Raw genomic sequence first — 14,267 nt, 5'->3', positions numbered from 1 at the left:
GGACAGGCCGAAGGCTGCACAGGCACAGAGACTCACTCGAGATCACTGACGAGGAACTAGGCACCAGCATTGTGAGTACATGTGTCAGCGGTGGTGGGATGACTTGGTTCAGCGATTTAGTCATTTAATATGACTGCTGAAATGTAGTTTTAAGTGGCAAACTGTGACTTTTTAGCTTTCTACAAGATTTTGGAGAGTGTCTGTGGGAATTTTTGCCCATTCATCGAGAAGAGCATTTGTGAGGTCAGACACTGATGTTGGACGGGAGGGTCTGGCTCACAATCTCTGCTCTAGTTAATCCCAAAGGTGTTTGATGGGGTTGAGGTCAGGCCTCTGTGCAGGCTGTGTGTCAAGTTCCTTCACACCAGACTCACCTAGCTGTGCATTTAAGGAGCTTGCTTTGTGCAATGGGCACAACCCCTTCCCCAACACTGTTCCCACAAAGATGAAATCATACAGTTGTCCAAAATGTCTTGGCCCGCTGAAGCATGAAGATTTCCCTTCACCGGAACTAAAGGGCCTATACCAGCCCCTGAAAAACAACAACATAGCATTATCCCTCCTCCACAAGACAGGTAACGTACTCCTAGCGTTGTCCATCAGAGTGATTCATCACTCCACAGAATGCATTTCCACTGCTCTAGAGTTTACACCCCACCCCTGTTTGGCATTGCTCAGCCATGGAAACCCATTTCGAGAAGCTCCTGGAGTAGTTCTTTTGCTGATGTAGCTTCCAGAGGCTTTTTGGAACTCTTCAGTGAGTAATTTAACAGATAGTCACTGTGTGCTTCAGCACTCACTGGCCCCAGACATGATTGGTTGATTTCATTGTCAGTTGCTAATAATATTAGAGGTTAACCTCTCACATTACGCCTTCAGGTAAGCTCCTGGGGCGGTATTACAGAAATCTCATAACTTTGAAATACTATCTGTTTAGTCACCATGACAAGTTAAGACTGAGTGTAGGACATTAGCTATTACAGAACAACAGATCCTAAGTTCATAATGTTATACTAACTCCAGATGAGAAAGCAGTATTAAAGAAACATCCTAACTAGACAAAATATCCTAAGTACTGTTCTAAAGTTAGGACAACTCCTGCAGTCCTGCAGCATAACAGGTTCACTACCATAATTATGTCACATGTATTTGTATTGTAAACCAGTGGTTTCACTTGTGAGATTTTTTTTTCTTTTTCTAATTGTGTGGTTCAGTAATCTTGGACACCGCAGATGTGTTCTCCACTATTCCATCTATTACCTTCATGTGTTAATGTTCATTAAAACTCATTTTAACCTTATTTTGAATACCTGTTCATGTTTGAACTGTGCACGCAATGTTCATAGCTTGGTAGCAGACAAGTAGAAGAGTAGTCAAAATCAAAAATGAACAGTGAAACAGGAGTGCTACTACTATACTCGCAGAGTTTAAATACAACAAGCACGATGATTCCTATGAAATGGAAATGAGCTCAAAATTATCCACATGTATTTTTAATTTCAAAGAAATTGTAAGACTTTCTTGTTAAAGCCTAGAAGGGTCCCCCTCTGTTCTCCAGCTCTGAACATGGTTCAGTCATCAACCAGTTGATTAACACAAAAACCACAAATGCTAGAAATCAACAACATATTAAAATTATGTTTAGTGCAAAGTAAGAAACTATGAACTCCGATTTTGGTGTATTCTACTCAACTGGCAAGCCTGTGTGTCTTACTACAGTGTTATGGTTATAGTTGTCCTTCATTTTTGTAGCTTATGTGCCCCCCATCCACAGGAATGAAATTCAAGGTTCAGGCTACCTGTGATTTTGTCATGCCCACCCAAAACCATGGTCCTGATGCTGTGTATACTATTGTAAGTTGGGTGAATGAGTAATAAATGCTGCTTTGTTATTGTCTGCAGGACACTATTGCCATTAAGAAGCGCAGCTCCAGGACTAGACGTATCCGACCTGTATCCACTAGACTGAGTGAGTGTCTCTCCCTCGCTCCCGCTCTCTCTCTTTTACCATTTCTCTACTCCTCCATCAATACCGCTCACTTTGTTGTTCCCTCTGGTGCTCCATTAGTAAGAGTGCCCTGCTGGGCTGGATTATGACCTTCATATTCTCTCTCTCTCTCTCTCTCTCTCTCTCTCTCTCTCTCTCTCTCTCTCTCTCTCTCTCTCTCTCACTTACACTCTTTCTCTCTCTCTCTGTCTCTCTCCGTCTCTCTCTCTCTTTGTGCCTGCCTGACTTTACAAAAGCAATGAAACTAAAGTCTGAAGTGCTATTATGCAAAGATAAGCTGTTTGGGAAAATGAGTTTCTCTCCATCTCTGTGCATCCATCCATTCGTCCATCATCCATCTGTCTTTGTAGCTCTCTCTTTTTATGTCAGTCTGTATGTCTGTTGTCTGTGCGTCTGCTGTTCGGCCTATCTTTCTCGCAGCTTGCAGCCTAATGGGCTCATTCATTGTCTTTATAAGTAAGAAAATGGCCGTAATTCTTGCTAAGTCACACTATTAAGGTGTGTGCTTCTGGAAAATGTGTTTTTTGCACACAGTTGTGTCTCTGTCTTTATCTTTCTTGGTTCAGGATCACATCCAGATGGCTTTATAAATATGAATTGTAATAAATGGGTTGTCAAAGTATAGTATATTAATATAATAGTGACTATAATATGGATATGTATTGCTATGTATAAATATTGTATAATATTGCATTCTCTCTCTCTCTTTTTGTCTCTCAGGTTTGTGTGATGACTCCAGTTCGTCTCCCCCCAACTCTAGCGCTCTGCTCTCTTCACCCCTCTCCCGCTCGGCATCGTGGGAAGGCTTGTCGGCCTTGCCTACCCAGGGTGCACCGCTACATCATGTGACTCGGGTCAGGCCAAGGCCGCCGCGACGGCACAGAGGAGCACTCGTGTCATCGGACTCGGTGAGAGAGAGCCCTGAATATTCCCTTATACGCACACTGCAGTACATCGTCTTCAAATGCCATCATTTTATGCCCTGTATTACGTTTAGTCAAGCTCAGTGCTTGCATTCACATTACAACACTGTCGGTGCTCCCGTTTGTGTTTGTGTCTGAAATCTCTCAAGTGTAGAAAGACCACAGAGATTGAGTTAAACTGAAATGGGTTGAGTTGAACTGAATTGGGTTTTGTCAGAGTGTGTTGGGTTTAATTTATTTAAATTGAATTGAAGAGGACTGAACGAATTCAACTCATTTCAGTTCATCTTACCAAATTGAACTGAACCAAATTCAACTGAACTGAATCCAACTGAAATGAACTGAATTGGAATGAGTTGAACAGAATAAACTGAATTAAATTGGATTGAACAGTGTAGCAGAATGTAATGAACTTGACTGAAATGAATTGAATTCAGTTAAATGTAGCTGAATTGAACTCAACTGGACCAAACTGAAATAAATTTAGCTAAGCGGAACTAAACTGAATTAAATCGAGAGTTCTGCTCAAATCAACTGAATCGAACGGAGTAGATTGATTCATTGCTTCATTCACTCACTGGCTGAATTAAACTCATTTCTGGTCATCCTAACTGAATTTAACTGAACTGAAATGAATTCAGTTGAACTGAATTTAATAGAATAAAATTAAAATGATTTGAACAAATGTGAGATTTCTGATTTGACCATCTTCAGCGTGGTCGCATGGCCACATATTGTACACGTATGCCATGTAAGACCGCGTGAAGAGGCTCACCCAGCTGTGAAAATGTCAGATTTGCGACATTGCACATTTGTGCCACTTCAGCCCTGTAATGTGAATATAGCCTTAGAGGTCTCATATATTCATGTTTATATAGTCACCAAAGGGGCAAGTCTAAATGGAGAAGGCACAAAGGTCAAGGTTGAATATGCAAGAACTTGTTTAAGTGCCTCGGAATGCTGGAGGGGATTGCCCTCTGTCCATCCATGCTGTGTTCTCTAATGAATATTTATGTTAATAACCATGTGAACTTAAGTATTCCTCTTTTAATATTTGATTCATTCCGAGGGCCCCAGTGCATCGGTGTGTAGACACGGATATATTACCCGATGAATAATGAAGAAGCAGAAACTGCTATCGCTGTAACCATCCAGAGCAAGGAGCATTCTAATAAATGTTCATAAGTCTACCAGTAATGCTTCAGCAGAATGTTTTATTGATAAAATCGGTTTGGGTCTATTGATAACAAAAAGCATTTGCTCTTGAAGATGAGGGGAGATATTATACCAGACACATTCGATATTAAAAGAGCCTCCAGTTATTAGTGTTTGAGAGAAAATAGGAGATAGTGGCGTTACCACTGCTTGTGTGGGCGAGTGTGTATTTGTGTAAGAGAGAGTTTGTTTATAAGTGTAGGCGCCCAGATCTTTTGCACATATTTTAGGATATTTGCATGCAGCATACAATATGCTAATACTAGGTCAGTGTTGGAAATGATCTGATCTGCTATCAGTGGAAAATGGTGATTTAGGTATCTGAGAACAGAAGAATTAGCCTCTTTCTGCAGGCCCTCCATTGGACCTCCGCTGGCAGAATGGAAAATATTTTATGACTCTGCGTTGAGCTGCTAGTGAGCAATGAGGGTGAGAATCCCCTCCACAGCTGCAGCTCTCTTCTTAGAAACTATTATATACAGTGGCCTTTAAACACTATAAAAAGACGTCGACTTGGTTCCTCATTTATGAGGATGAAAATCCAATCCACTTCCTGTTCTGCAAATCATTTCCATCAAAATATGCCATAAATGTTACAATGCATAATTCAATTGATGGACCTCCAAATCAATGAGAGAGACCAAACATGGTAAATTCACCAACTTCTCTAAACCTAAATTCAGGACACACTGAGCTAGAAAAAGTAACTGAAAAGTAACTTTTGAGATGAGCTTCATCAGCATTCATTTTGGATTCCATTCTCAAAAATTAAGGGGAATCCATGTGGTATAGTTAGCATTACAGAGCGTAGCAGAAATAAATCACTGACACTAAGAAGTTTATTTTCTTAAAAGTGTTTTTTATGTATGTTACATTGCATTTTACCCCATACCATAAACATTTTGAACATATTGAATTTTTAGTGACTGTCATTTCTGATATTTAGGTTAATCCACTCAAAGGACAGCAAAGTGGTGGAAAAACATGAACAAACGTTCAAAAAAATGGCAAATAAGAACTACATGTGATGGTGGATGAAAACACTAACAGGAAAAAAATCTTAATTGAAAAATATGATAATTGGAGGGATGACGGACAAGGATGGAGAGGAGTAGTAGACTATCGTAAGGTTAAGAAAACATTGGAAAAACATAATGTTTGTCAGGAATAGCGCATGTTCTTATAATTATTCTTTAGGGAAAAAAAAGAATTCTTAAGAAGTTATTTGAAGAATAACCATTTCGCTTAGCTTTTTCCTTAAGAATGAAACTAAGAAAGAACAAACATTTTAACAAGTTCTTCTTTCTTCAGACACTTTTGTGAATCTGGCCCTTGGTTATTTGTCCATTATCAGTGATATCCAATTACATCTCTCAGGCCTACTTGACATGCACACTTTTATGTGACTTTTTTTATGACCACCTACTCAAAATCAGCCTGCCAGAACCTTCACTACTCGGTGACCTCATAACTTACAAATTAAGCCTGTGTGTGTGTGTGTGTGTGTGTGTGTGTGTATGTGAAAGCGACCTGTCTGTGTTTCCCCGATGACATCACCTTCCATGCTCCTCATGGAATTTTATAACAACTACAAAAGCATAATAATAAAAGCTCTTAACTGAATTTAGGATGCATAATTTCCATCTCTGGAATCTTACAGCTGGTATCTGCCCCCCTTTTTTCCAGAGTGCTCTGGCTCTGCTCCAGCATAAGCTTTACAGGATGAGTAAAGGCAACGCGAAGCTGAGCTCAGCTTGCATTTATCTTCATCATGGTGGGATATTCCAGGAATGGCTGCACTCTCCTGTCTGCACAAACTAATGGACCTTCTGGCCCAATATGAGAGCGTTTTTTAGATTTAGGGTGGGAATGTGGAGTTTTAGCACATTCAGTATGTCTTTTCAGTTTGTTGCTGTCTAAACAAAACCGTGTATCTCAATTTGTGTTGCTTTTCTTTTTTATACATAATTTGGAAACATCAACTTTCCTTTACTTTGTATGACAATTATCCACAAATGAGCCAGTAGAAATGCTCCAAAGTTATGATGATTAGTAAAGTAGTGTTGGTGGAAATTTAGCATAATATTGAACATGGAAAATTGAGCTAGACTGTAAATATTACAATAAATTGTTCATGTCTTCTCTGTCACTGCCCTCTCTCTCTGCCTCTCTCTCTCAGCACTGTACTGAAAATGGAGCTGTCACTCCACTAGACGATGGACTGCCTGATTTTTACAGCAAGAGAGTTCTCCCTGAAAGGTACACACACACATATACTCATACACACACGCTGTTCGGGCCAGACAGACGAGTCTCCGGAGGAATACTGTAGATGCTTTTACCATAATTACATTTTTCCCGTTAAGCACATTTCTAATGAATCTGCTCTAAATGCACCCTCCTGTGCCAGCACACGGCGTTGCCTAGCAACCCATGGGGCTCTCGGAGATGTTATTATGTTGTTGCCAGGCAACAGCTGCATGGAATCATGGGGGTTCCGTGGGCCAGTGAAAGGCCATCGTCCCAGATAAATAATGCAGTGCCTCTAAATCACATATTTGGGCCATAAACCGTGATGATGCTTATGAAATGAAAGACATCGTAGGACAATGGGAAATGGATACGGTGCCCCCCAGAATTATTGGTCACCGAAAAATTGTCTTTGTCGCTCGTTACTCTGAGTATATGAGAGAACGCAGACCTTTAGAGAGGTAAAATTATTAACCCCCTAAGTGGACAGGGCCCAGTGGTAGGCTCAATGTTTCATTACACACTTCTTCAATTTAAGAATAACTCAGCCAATTTGCATTGAAGTTCCTGCAGTTAATGAATAATAAGCTGTAATATTGCTGTAAAAAAACAAACATGCAGGAATAAACATTTTTTGTCTAAAACATGTCACGATTATCCTCACCCCCCCTAGAATTTCTTGTGAACAAAATCTAATTACATTCCTCTTTATCTATGACCTCTTTTCCAAGAACAAGTATTTAGCAACCCTTAAATGGTCATTCCTGTTTCACTGTGGTAGAAATTTGAAATGCAGGCATGCTTAGTCTCCTTAAATACAGTTGTTTGAACAGCCTGACCAAATGACACGTTTGCTTGATTTTCTAACATTTTCCAACTCGCAGCCCACAGAACTGACCACAAAAGCTTCCGCGGCCCACAAGATTTAACAGCCAGTTCATATGAAGTGCAAATCAATGTAGCCTGTCAAGTTTGCTTGAGTTTACAATATGACACAAAATAGTGAACACTAAAAAAAGAGCCAAACATTTTTTAAACTCACATGATGATTTAGCTGATGTAGTGCTGGAGGATATGCTGGAGAAATGAAAATTGATAAAGGAGGTTTGGCTCAGTTCAGTAGGTTTAGATGCATGTTTGTTTGGCCTCCAACTGACTGTTTAATTTGTTTGACCTTAAAGCTTTATTTAAAAAAAAGTCTGTTTGTTCTCCAAAGAGCGGCAGGTACTCGTTTTCTGTTCTCAGACATGAAGGCCTTTCAGTATTTTTAGACTACAGTAAATGAATCTATTCACATGTATTATTGTACATTTGTTTGTTCTCTGCTTCATAATGAATGATGTTAGCATCTCCAAAAACAGCTCAAACTGAGTTACAAACACCCAAAAGTTCCAGTTCCCGAATAAGGTTCTGCCCATTTTACCAGCCCAATCAGTCTCAGTTTGCCCGTTTTGTGAGGAGCGATCAAGATCTTTGTCTGATGGCATTCTCTCGGTCTGTTTTTGTTGCCGTGTGATAAGGCTGTGGATCCATTTATTCTTGGTTTTGTTGGTTTTCTCATATACAGTGGCTGTTTCACTGGTAGGTGGTCTAGCCTCAGACCCTGTTTATCACCATTTATCCATGATGGATGGATGTAAAACAAACGAAAAGAGATATGTTTTACTTTGTCTTCCACTGAAAATGTAAACTCATCTAAGACTCATAAATGATTTTGACCTGAATATGATGCAAAAATTAGTCCTACTTAAAATAACATTTAGTTAAATGTTTTCAGATTGTGAAAAAAATTCATTGTGAAGAAAAATGTGGTCAAAAAGTCCTTGGCCCACTAGCAGTCCCACTGCGGCCTGCTAGCAGTACCATTGCAGCCCACTGGGGAAGCTGCGGCCCACAGGTTGAAAACCACTGTTCTAACTGAAAAGACATACCCTCTAAAGTGGGTGTGTCAAACTGGGGATCTTCCAGTCCAAAGTGCTGCAGAGATTAACGTTTACCCTCATCTAATGTTCTGAATTCAGTTCATGATGGCTTTGCTAATTAGCTAATGAGCTGATTCTGGTGTGTTTAATGAGGTAGCATGCTGAAGTCTGCAGTGTTTTGGCCCACCAGGAGCTTGACACGTGTACTTTGCAGAGAACAACCTTCAGTACGGCATTTTCTGCGTATTTTAGTGCTCAATTTTTTTTGCTTGCTGAGTTTAACAAATTGGAAAAAAATGAAACATAAAATATAAAATACCATAACATTTTCTTGGGCTACAATTTTCCAAAATGTGCATTAAAATGTGCCCTGTAAAGGATGTGCTAACTTACTTTCAATCAGATAATTGATCGTTTGATCAGGGGCGGCCAAAAAATTGCATGCATATGTGTTTGGATCAGCATGGGAAGGATCAGAGAACGCCCAAATAAAATGAGGTCAACGTTAATGACCTTCAGAAATCGGGCAGTGGGTTTACAAAATAGCTCTACACTTGCACATCTGAGAATTATAATTAAGACGTTTCTGAAGCTGTGAAAAAACTAGATGTTGGAAGTGTTTGGCCCCCTACACTGTGAGCTGAATGGTTTGAGAGGCAAATTGTTTGAAAGGATCAGAGTTTCAGCAGTGGGTTGCATCCTGAGGTGTCCAGAACTGCAATTAGGTACCACCTCCAGGCCAACAAACTCTTTGGAAGACTTGTCTAAAGAAAGTCTTAGCAATCTTCAGACCATAGATATAACCAGGTATTGCTAAACATCAATGAGACTTAAATCAGAGTCAGATTCTGTGATCAGACCAAGACAGAAATAGAGCTTTTTGGCAGCAAACACACGAGATGGATTTAGCATAAACAGAGCCAAGGTCATGCAGCAAAGAGCCTAATCTTAGCAGTGAAGTGCATTTTTCACAGACTCATAACTGGAGATCACTGTTGTAGTGGCAATGTAGGGGTCCAGTCATTACTGTACAAATGATTACTAAATAAAGGTCAGTCATATATGTAAGTGAGAACTGTAGCAAAAGTGTTAATCTATACATTATTGACTGTGAATACAAATGGTAGTCTAACCACTGTGTTTCAGTCAGTTGAAAAGGGCAGCGACAGGGCAGTAGGGTCAGTTGGGCTCGCTTTGATGGGTCCTCTCGAGAGGATGCAACCCTTTTAGATGGCTGCAATTCTCAGAAGCATTGATTGTTTATGGTCCCTTTTAACTCTAAGGCCTATAAGTGGCCCCTAGACTTGAGTTTTCCACTCTTATAACTGCACTACTTAGATATTAGTTTCAGAATTATTAGTTACAGAATAGGTTATATCACTTACTGAATAATAACTCATAGTAATGAGTGAATATTAAGTCTAGGGCTAAAGGGATTAAGTTTTTAAGGCCTAGATTGTTGTTTTGTCTCACAAAATTCCACACATTGGAAATCAAAAAGTGATTGGTTGATTTTACTGTCAGTTGCTGATTATGTTGGTGATTAATTTGACACATTAGGCCTTCAGTTCAGCTCCTCAAGTCGTAAGCAATGGGAGAGCTCGCTTGGCTCTATCTACCTTGTAACCACAGAGAAAAATCCTGATTGGATAATTTGGCTTTGATTGTTTTAAGAATTAAACCCTTTTTATTTTAAATTGATTATTAGTTTATACAGCAAACATGGTGTTTCATATTGAATTAGACTATTTTTTAATTTCACAGTAATCATTCATTCTCTGGATGCCTAGAAAGCTTTAGGAATCCCCACTGTTGCCCCTGTTTGCAATGTTCTCTTCCCTTCACACTGTTCTAGAATGTTCTCCCCCTTCCCAATTGTTCGTTTAACGTATCAGTTCTTTTTCTAAATGCTCTAAAACAGGTTATGACAACATTATGACTTTTGTTGGTGTTTGCTGGGTCTGTGCACTCTGGCCTTATTTTCTCTTCCGTTCATCTACAGCTGTGCTGGTTAATCCTGGGATTTTTGCCAGCTCATGTAGACAGAACTGGAAAGTCACTGATCTCCTGCAAGTTTGTTTAGCTGCCGAAAAACATTTTCAGAGCAGCAGTTTGAAGAGATGTGACAGCTTTATGTGTAGTTTTTGGATGCTGGAGAATCACTGAGTGCTGTCATCACTGAGTGTGGTCTATTTTTCTCTCCATCTCAGTCAGTTATCCACCCTTCACAAGGCTCACTCCCTCAGGCGAAAGAAGAGACGCAACATGCTGGCCATCTTTGGTTTCCGAAGGAACCGGAATTCCACTCTGTCCAATCAAGAGTCAGATTCACTGGGCGTGACCTGTAGTGAGGATTGTCGGACTGTTGCCACGGCTCCCACAGGGTCAGTCACAGAAATATCATGCAGAAGGAAGTGTTGCAGCAGTGAAAATAAACTTGGGACTTATTATTAAGTAACTGCTAGGAATTGTTAAGTAATTACAGAAACTAGTGGTGCAGGAAAAGATAGATTCTTAGATGCATCGCGATGCAGACATGAATGATTCTGAATTGATTCACAAATGTCAAAAATGTATTTTCTAAATTTTCATTTATAATATAATGTTGATGGAACCCAAAGGGCAGAACTTGGAAGTGGGTAAGTGCAGCACCTGGACAGTCTGTGGCGGTACATAACAAAAAACACAACTGGATGAGTGAGAAATCCGACAAGCTCCCTCTGCATTAAAAGACAGGTTAGGTCAGGAATCACAACCCAAATGTTAAGAAGAGCCATTTTGTTCTTTCAACAAAAATCAGGCCACCTTGGGAACCACAACATTTAATGTCCAGTATGTCTCAGTGTGTGCTGATGTCCTAGTATAAGCTAAAAAATATGAACGAAAGTGCAGATTTACTTTGCTCTGCTTTAAGCTTTAGCTCAGCTATAGCTGCTTTCCTCCCATCTCCGCCAGAAAGCTTTGCCTCAGAAGTAGAGCAGCTTATTGTAAAATGTCTCTCATCGTTCGGCTGTTTTACGAGACTGAAGTCGCTTCTTATTCTCCAGCTTCTTGTTTGAATTTTTCCGTTCCACCTTAAATTCTGACTGAGACGCCGAATGTAAATGCGGCACCATTTAAGGTGTAACAGGAAAATTCGAAAGAGAAGCAACTTCTGCTTCAAAACTTTAGTGTTTGGCAGTCTCTCCTTGCAGATTTAACATCACTGAAGAAAACTGGCTTCACTGCCACTGGATCTTATTTCACCGTAACAGTGCATTTTATCACAGATGAGTGGCAACAGCGTCTAATGTGCTCCAAACAAAAGCAGTGAATAATGCGAGCCTTCCAGTTCACTTGCCACATCACTTCCATTTGTTTTATTAATAAAACATATTGGAAGTAAATTCATTATAGATCAAAAAAAAATCCTGTATGGAAAAAAAGATGCATCAAGATGGATCGATAATCATTTTATAATCGCATCACAGCCTCTGAATCGTAATTGAATTGAATCGTGAGGTGCCAAGAGATTCCGATCCCTAACAGAAACTAATATTTAGGTTGTATACAGTACTGTACAAACATCAGACCATCCTTTCATTTATTTAATCAGTGATACCTTTAGGCACAGTTCTTGTTAAGAGGACACAGCTGTAACTTATTTTAGATTTGAAAGGATGGAAGAGTTAAAGTGGCAATATGATGCATCAAATTAAATACAAATAAGCTAAACACTGATACTTCCGCTTACTGGATGAATTTTGACTCCCCTTCTATGTGCATTTCATGCCAAAATAGGGACGATACAGATTACATCTGTTGTTTCCATTTATAAATAACTTATGTTTGAAATTTCAAGCTATGTTTATGAATACAAAGAGCAGTAATCACAGAAAGAAGCTGGAGTTCATTTGCCTGCATCATTGTTCATTTCTGTAGTTCACAAAAAGCCATACTGTCCTAATGTAAATACTGATGTATTTCATTAAATGCTTTGGGTGACTAGTGACTCATTGTATAACATTAACATTAGCCTTATAGGTTTAAAGTAGAAAAATTTGGACACCAGACTTGGCTTAGCTGCCTTGGCCGAGTGGAAAATTATGTAAATTTGATTTTGTGTATTCCAATTTGTTTCTTTAAGGTGGTTTCATAAGAATGATTAACTTATGCCTAACAATACCTCTTAACCATGGTACAATCACTGTAGTGTTGCGCATTGCTTTAATAAAGTGATAAAGCGAGCAGTGCATGGATATTAGCATGGTAAAAGCTCCAGTGGTTTTGACAGTTAAGCCACTGGGTTGACAAGAGTAGAGTCATTGGCTCGAGGCCTTGCAGGTGTAGAGCTGTTGTTACGTAATGTCAGGAACAGAGAGCCATGTAACTGCGCATTCACATGTACTTGCGAAACAGTGAGGAATTTCCACATCAGAGCACACAATGATCAGAAACACAATCAGCAATAAGTTGAGTGAAAGTGAATTGAAGGACACGCTCATCCCACACATAGAAGGAGACAAGCAAGATAACTTTAGGCTTTAATGAATCCTGGAGGGCTTGATTAGTTGGCTTTGTGTATTGCATTAATTCATGACTAATGCATGCCTTGAGGGCTGGCTCTTAATCAGTCAACATTAGCTAAGCATTTTGTCCAGCTGCAGGGCATATGCAAAAACGTCCCTTTTCAGAGCGCAACCCATGTAGACAAGATAATCCAAGATTGTTTATTAGTTGTCAAATTGTCTAGCTAATTTACATTTCTTCTAAACATAGACATTTCTTTCTCATCTTTTTTTTTTTTAATTTTCACTCTATTTCTGTCTCTACCTCTCCTTTTTCTCCCTCTTGCTCTGACCTTGTCCAGGAATGCCCTTGAGAATGTTTACACTCTTCTTCAGCCCCCCAGGCTGCCTTGCAGCAGCAGCTGCCCGGCTGAGGTGGCCGATGGGACGGTGGAGGAGAAGAGAATTGAGGAGCCCAGAGCAGGGGTGATGGAGATTCGCTCCGTTCAGGGCATGCCACTCACCACCTTCAGGGGGAACAAGCACCCCTTCTACACCGGCAGAACGGTACAGTCCGAGTCCGCAGCTTGCCCAGGGATCTCTGTGGCAGCGCTGATTCAAACTGACTTGTTTTTGATGTCAAGGTCGGGACAAAGTGGAAGGCATGGGGCATGTTCGGAATATTCATATTTTTCCTCTTCAAAGGGAAATTTTTCAAAATTGCTGCATTATTTAGCGGCTAAGAAGTAAACAAAGTCATTCAAAGTGGTTTGATATGAAATGCTCTTTTCTAAAGAAGCTTAATGAGGCAGAATTGTGTACAGTCGTGGTGATATAAATGTCTGAAGCGTTTAATGCCTCTAAAAGTTGCATCACGCAAAGTTGCTACACGTAATAGAATACACTGCCTGATGTATTTTTTTTATAATAGTTTTGAGGAAGTTTTGGCCTAAAACACATTTTTAAAATCACTTTACAGTACATGCAGGGTGTTATAAGACAAAATAGTCCCCAAAGAACTCATTTTGTTGGAAACTTTACTATTTTCAGCATTGCATATAAATTCTCCACCTGTAAGTTCTGTTGTCATTCCGAATAGCAAATAAAATTTTGAACTTGAATTGAAATTTTGAACTTGAATTGTAAAAAGGCATTGTGATGCCTGGTTCCTATCACTGTCATTGTAAAGAAATTTGTTAATTAGTTTCTCTGCAATCCATCCATTTTATTAGTGTAGCTAGTATAAAAGAGTGCAATTCCAACAATTTTAAACAATTTTTCTTAATTTCTGATCCATATATGGAAACTAAGCTACTATAACAGCCTGTACATCCATCTGGCTTCACACTGAAGTCATAAAGAGTGTTTTGGACTGTTTATATATATATATATATATATATATATATATATATATATATATATATATATATATATATATATTAATATATAGTGAGAGTACAGT

At 39.4% G+C, this 14,267-nt stretch overlaps 1 protein-coding gene across 3 annotated transcripts in view; it reads left to right on the top strand.

Annotated features, from left to right (window-relative positions):
- LOC108427497 (capping protein, Arp2/3 and myosin-I linker protein 3-like) overlaps nucleotides 1-14,267 on the top strand; it is a 125,773-nt gene that overhangs the window by 90,905 nt on the left and 20,601 nt on the right. For all 3 annotated transcript variants that reach the window (XM_017697689.2, XM_037538226.1, XM_017697690.2), the window contains exons 29-34: nucleotides 1-71; nucleotides 1,903-1,969; nucleotides 2,729-2,916; nucleotides 6,326-6,405; nucleotides 10,529-10,702; nucleotides 13,168-13,372. The exon at nucleotides 1-71 is cut by the window's left edge and continues 49 nt beyond it. In XM_017697689.2, coding sequence (XP_017553178.2) covers nucleotides 1-71; nucleotides 1,903-1,969; nucleotides 2,729-2,916; nucleotides 6,326-6,405; nucleotides 10,529-10,702; nucleotides 13,168-13,372 — 785 coding nt within the window. The remainder of the gene's footprint in view (nucleotides 72-1,902; nucleotides 1,970-2,728; nucleotides 2,917-6,325; nucleotides 6,406-10,528; nucleotides 10,703-13,167; nucleotides 13,373-14,267) is intronic.

Source organism: Pygocentrus nattereri, chromosome 4, assembly GCF_015220715.1.
Source record: "Pygocentrus nattereri isolate fPygNat1 chromosome 4, fPygNat1.pri, whole genome shotgun sequence".
NCBI classification, from domain to species: Eukaryota; Metazoa; Chordata; class Actinopteri; order Characiformes; family Serrasalmidae; genus Pygocentrus; species Pygocentrus nattereri.
Note: the sequence above shows the minus strand (reverse complement) of the source record. Positions and strands in the feature narration are given on the sequence as shown.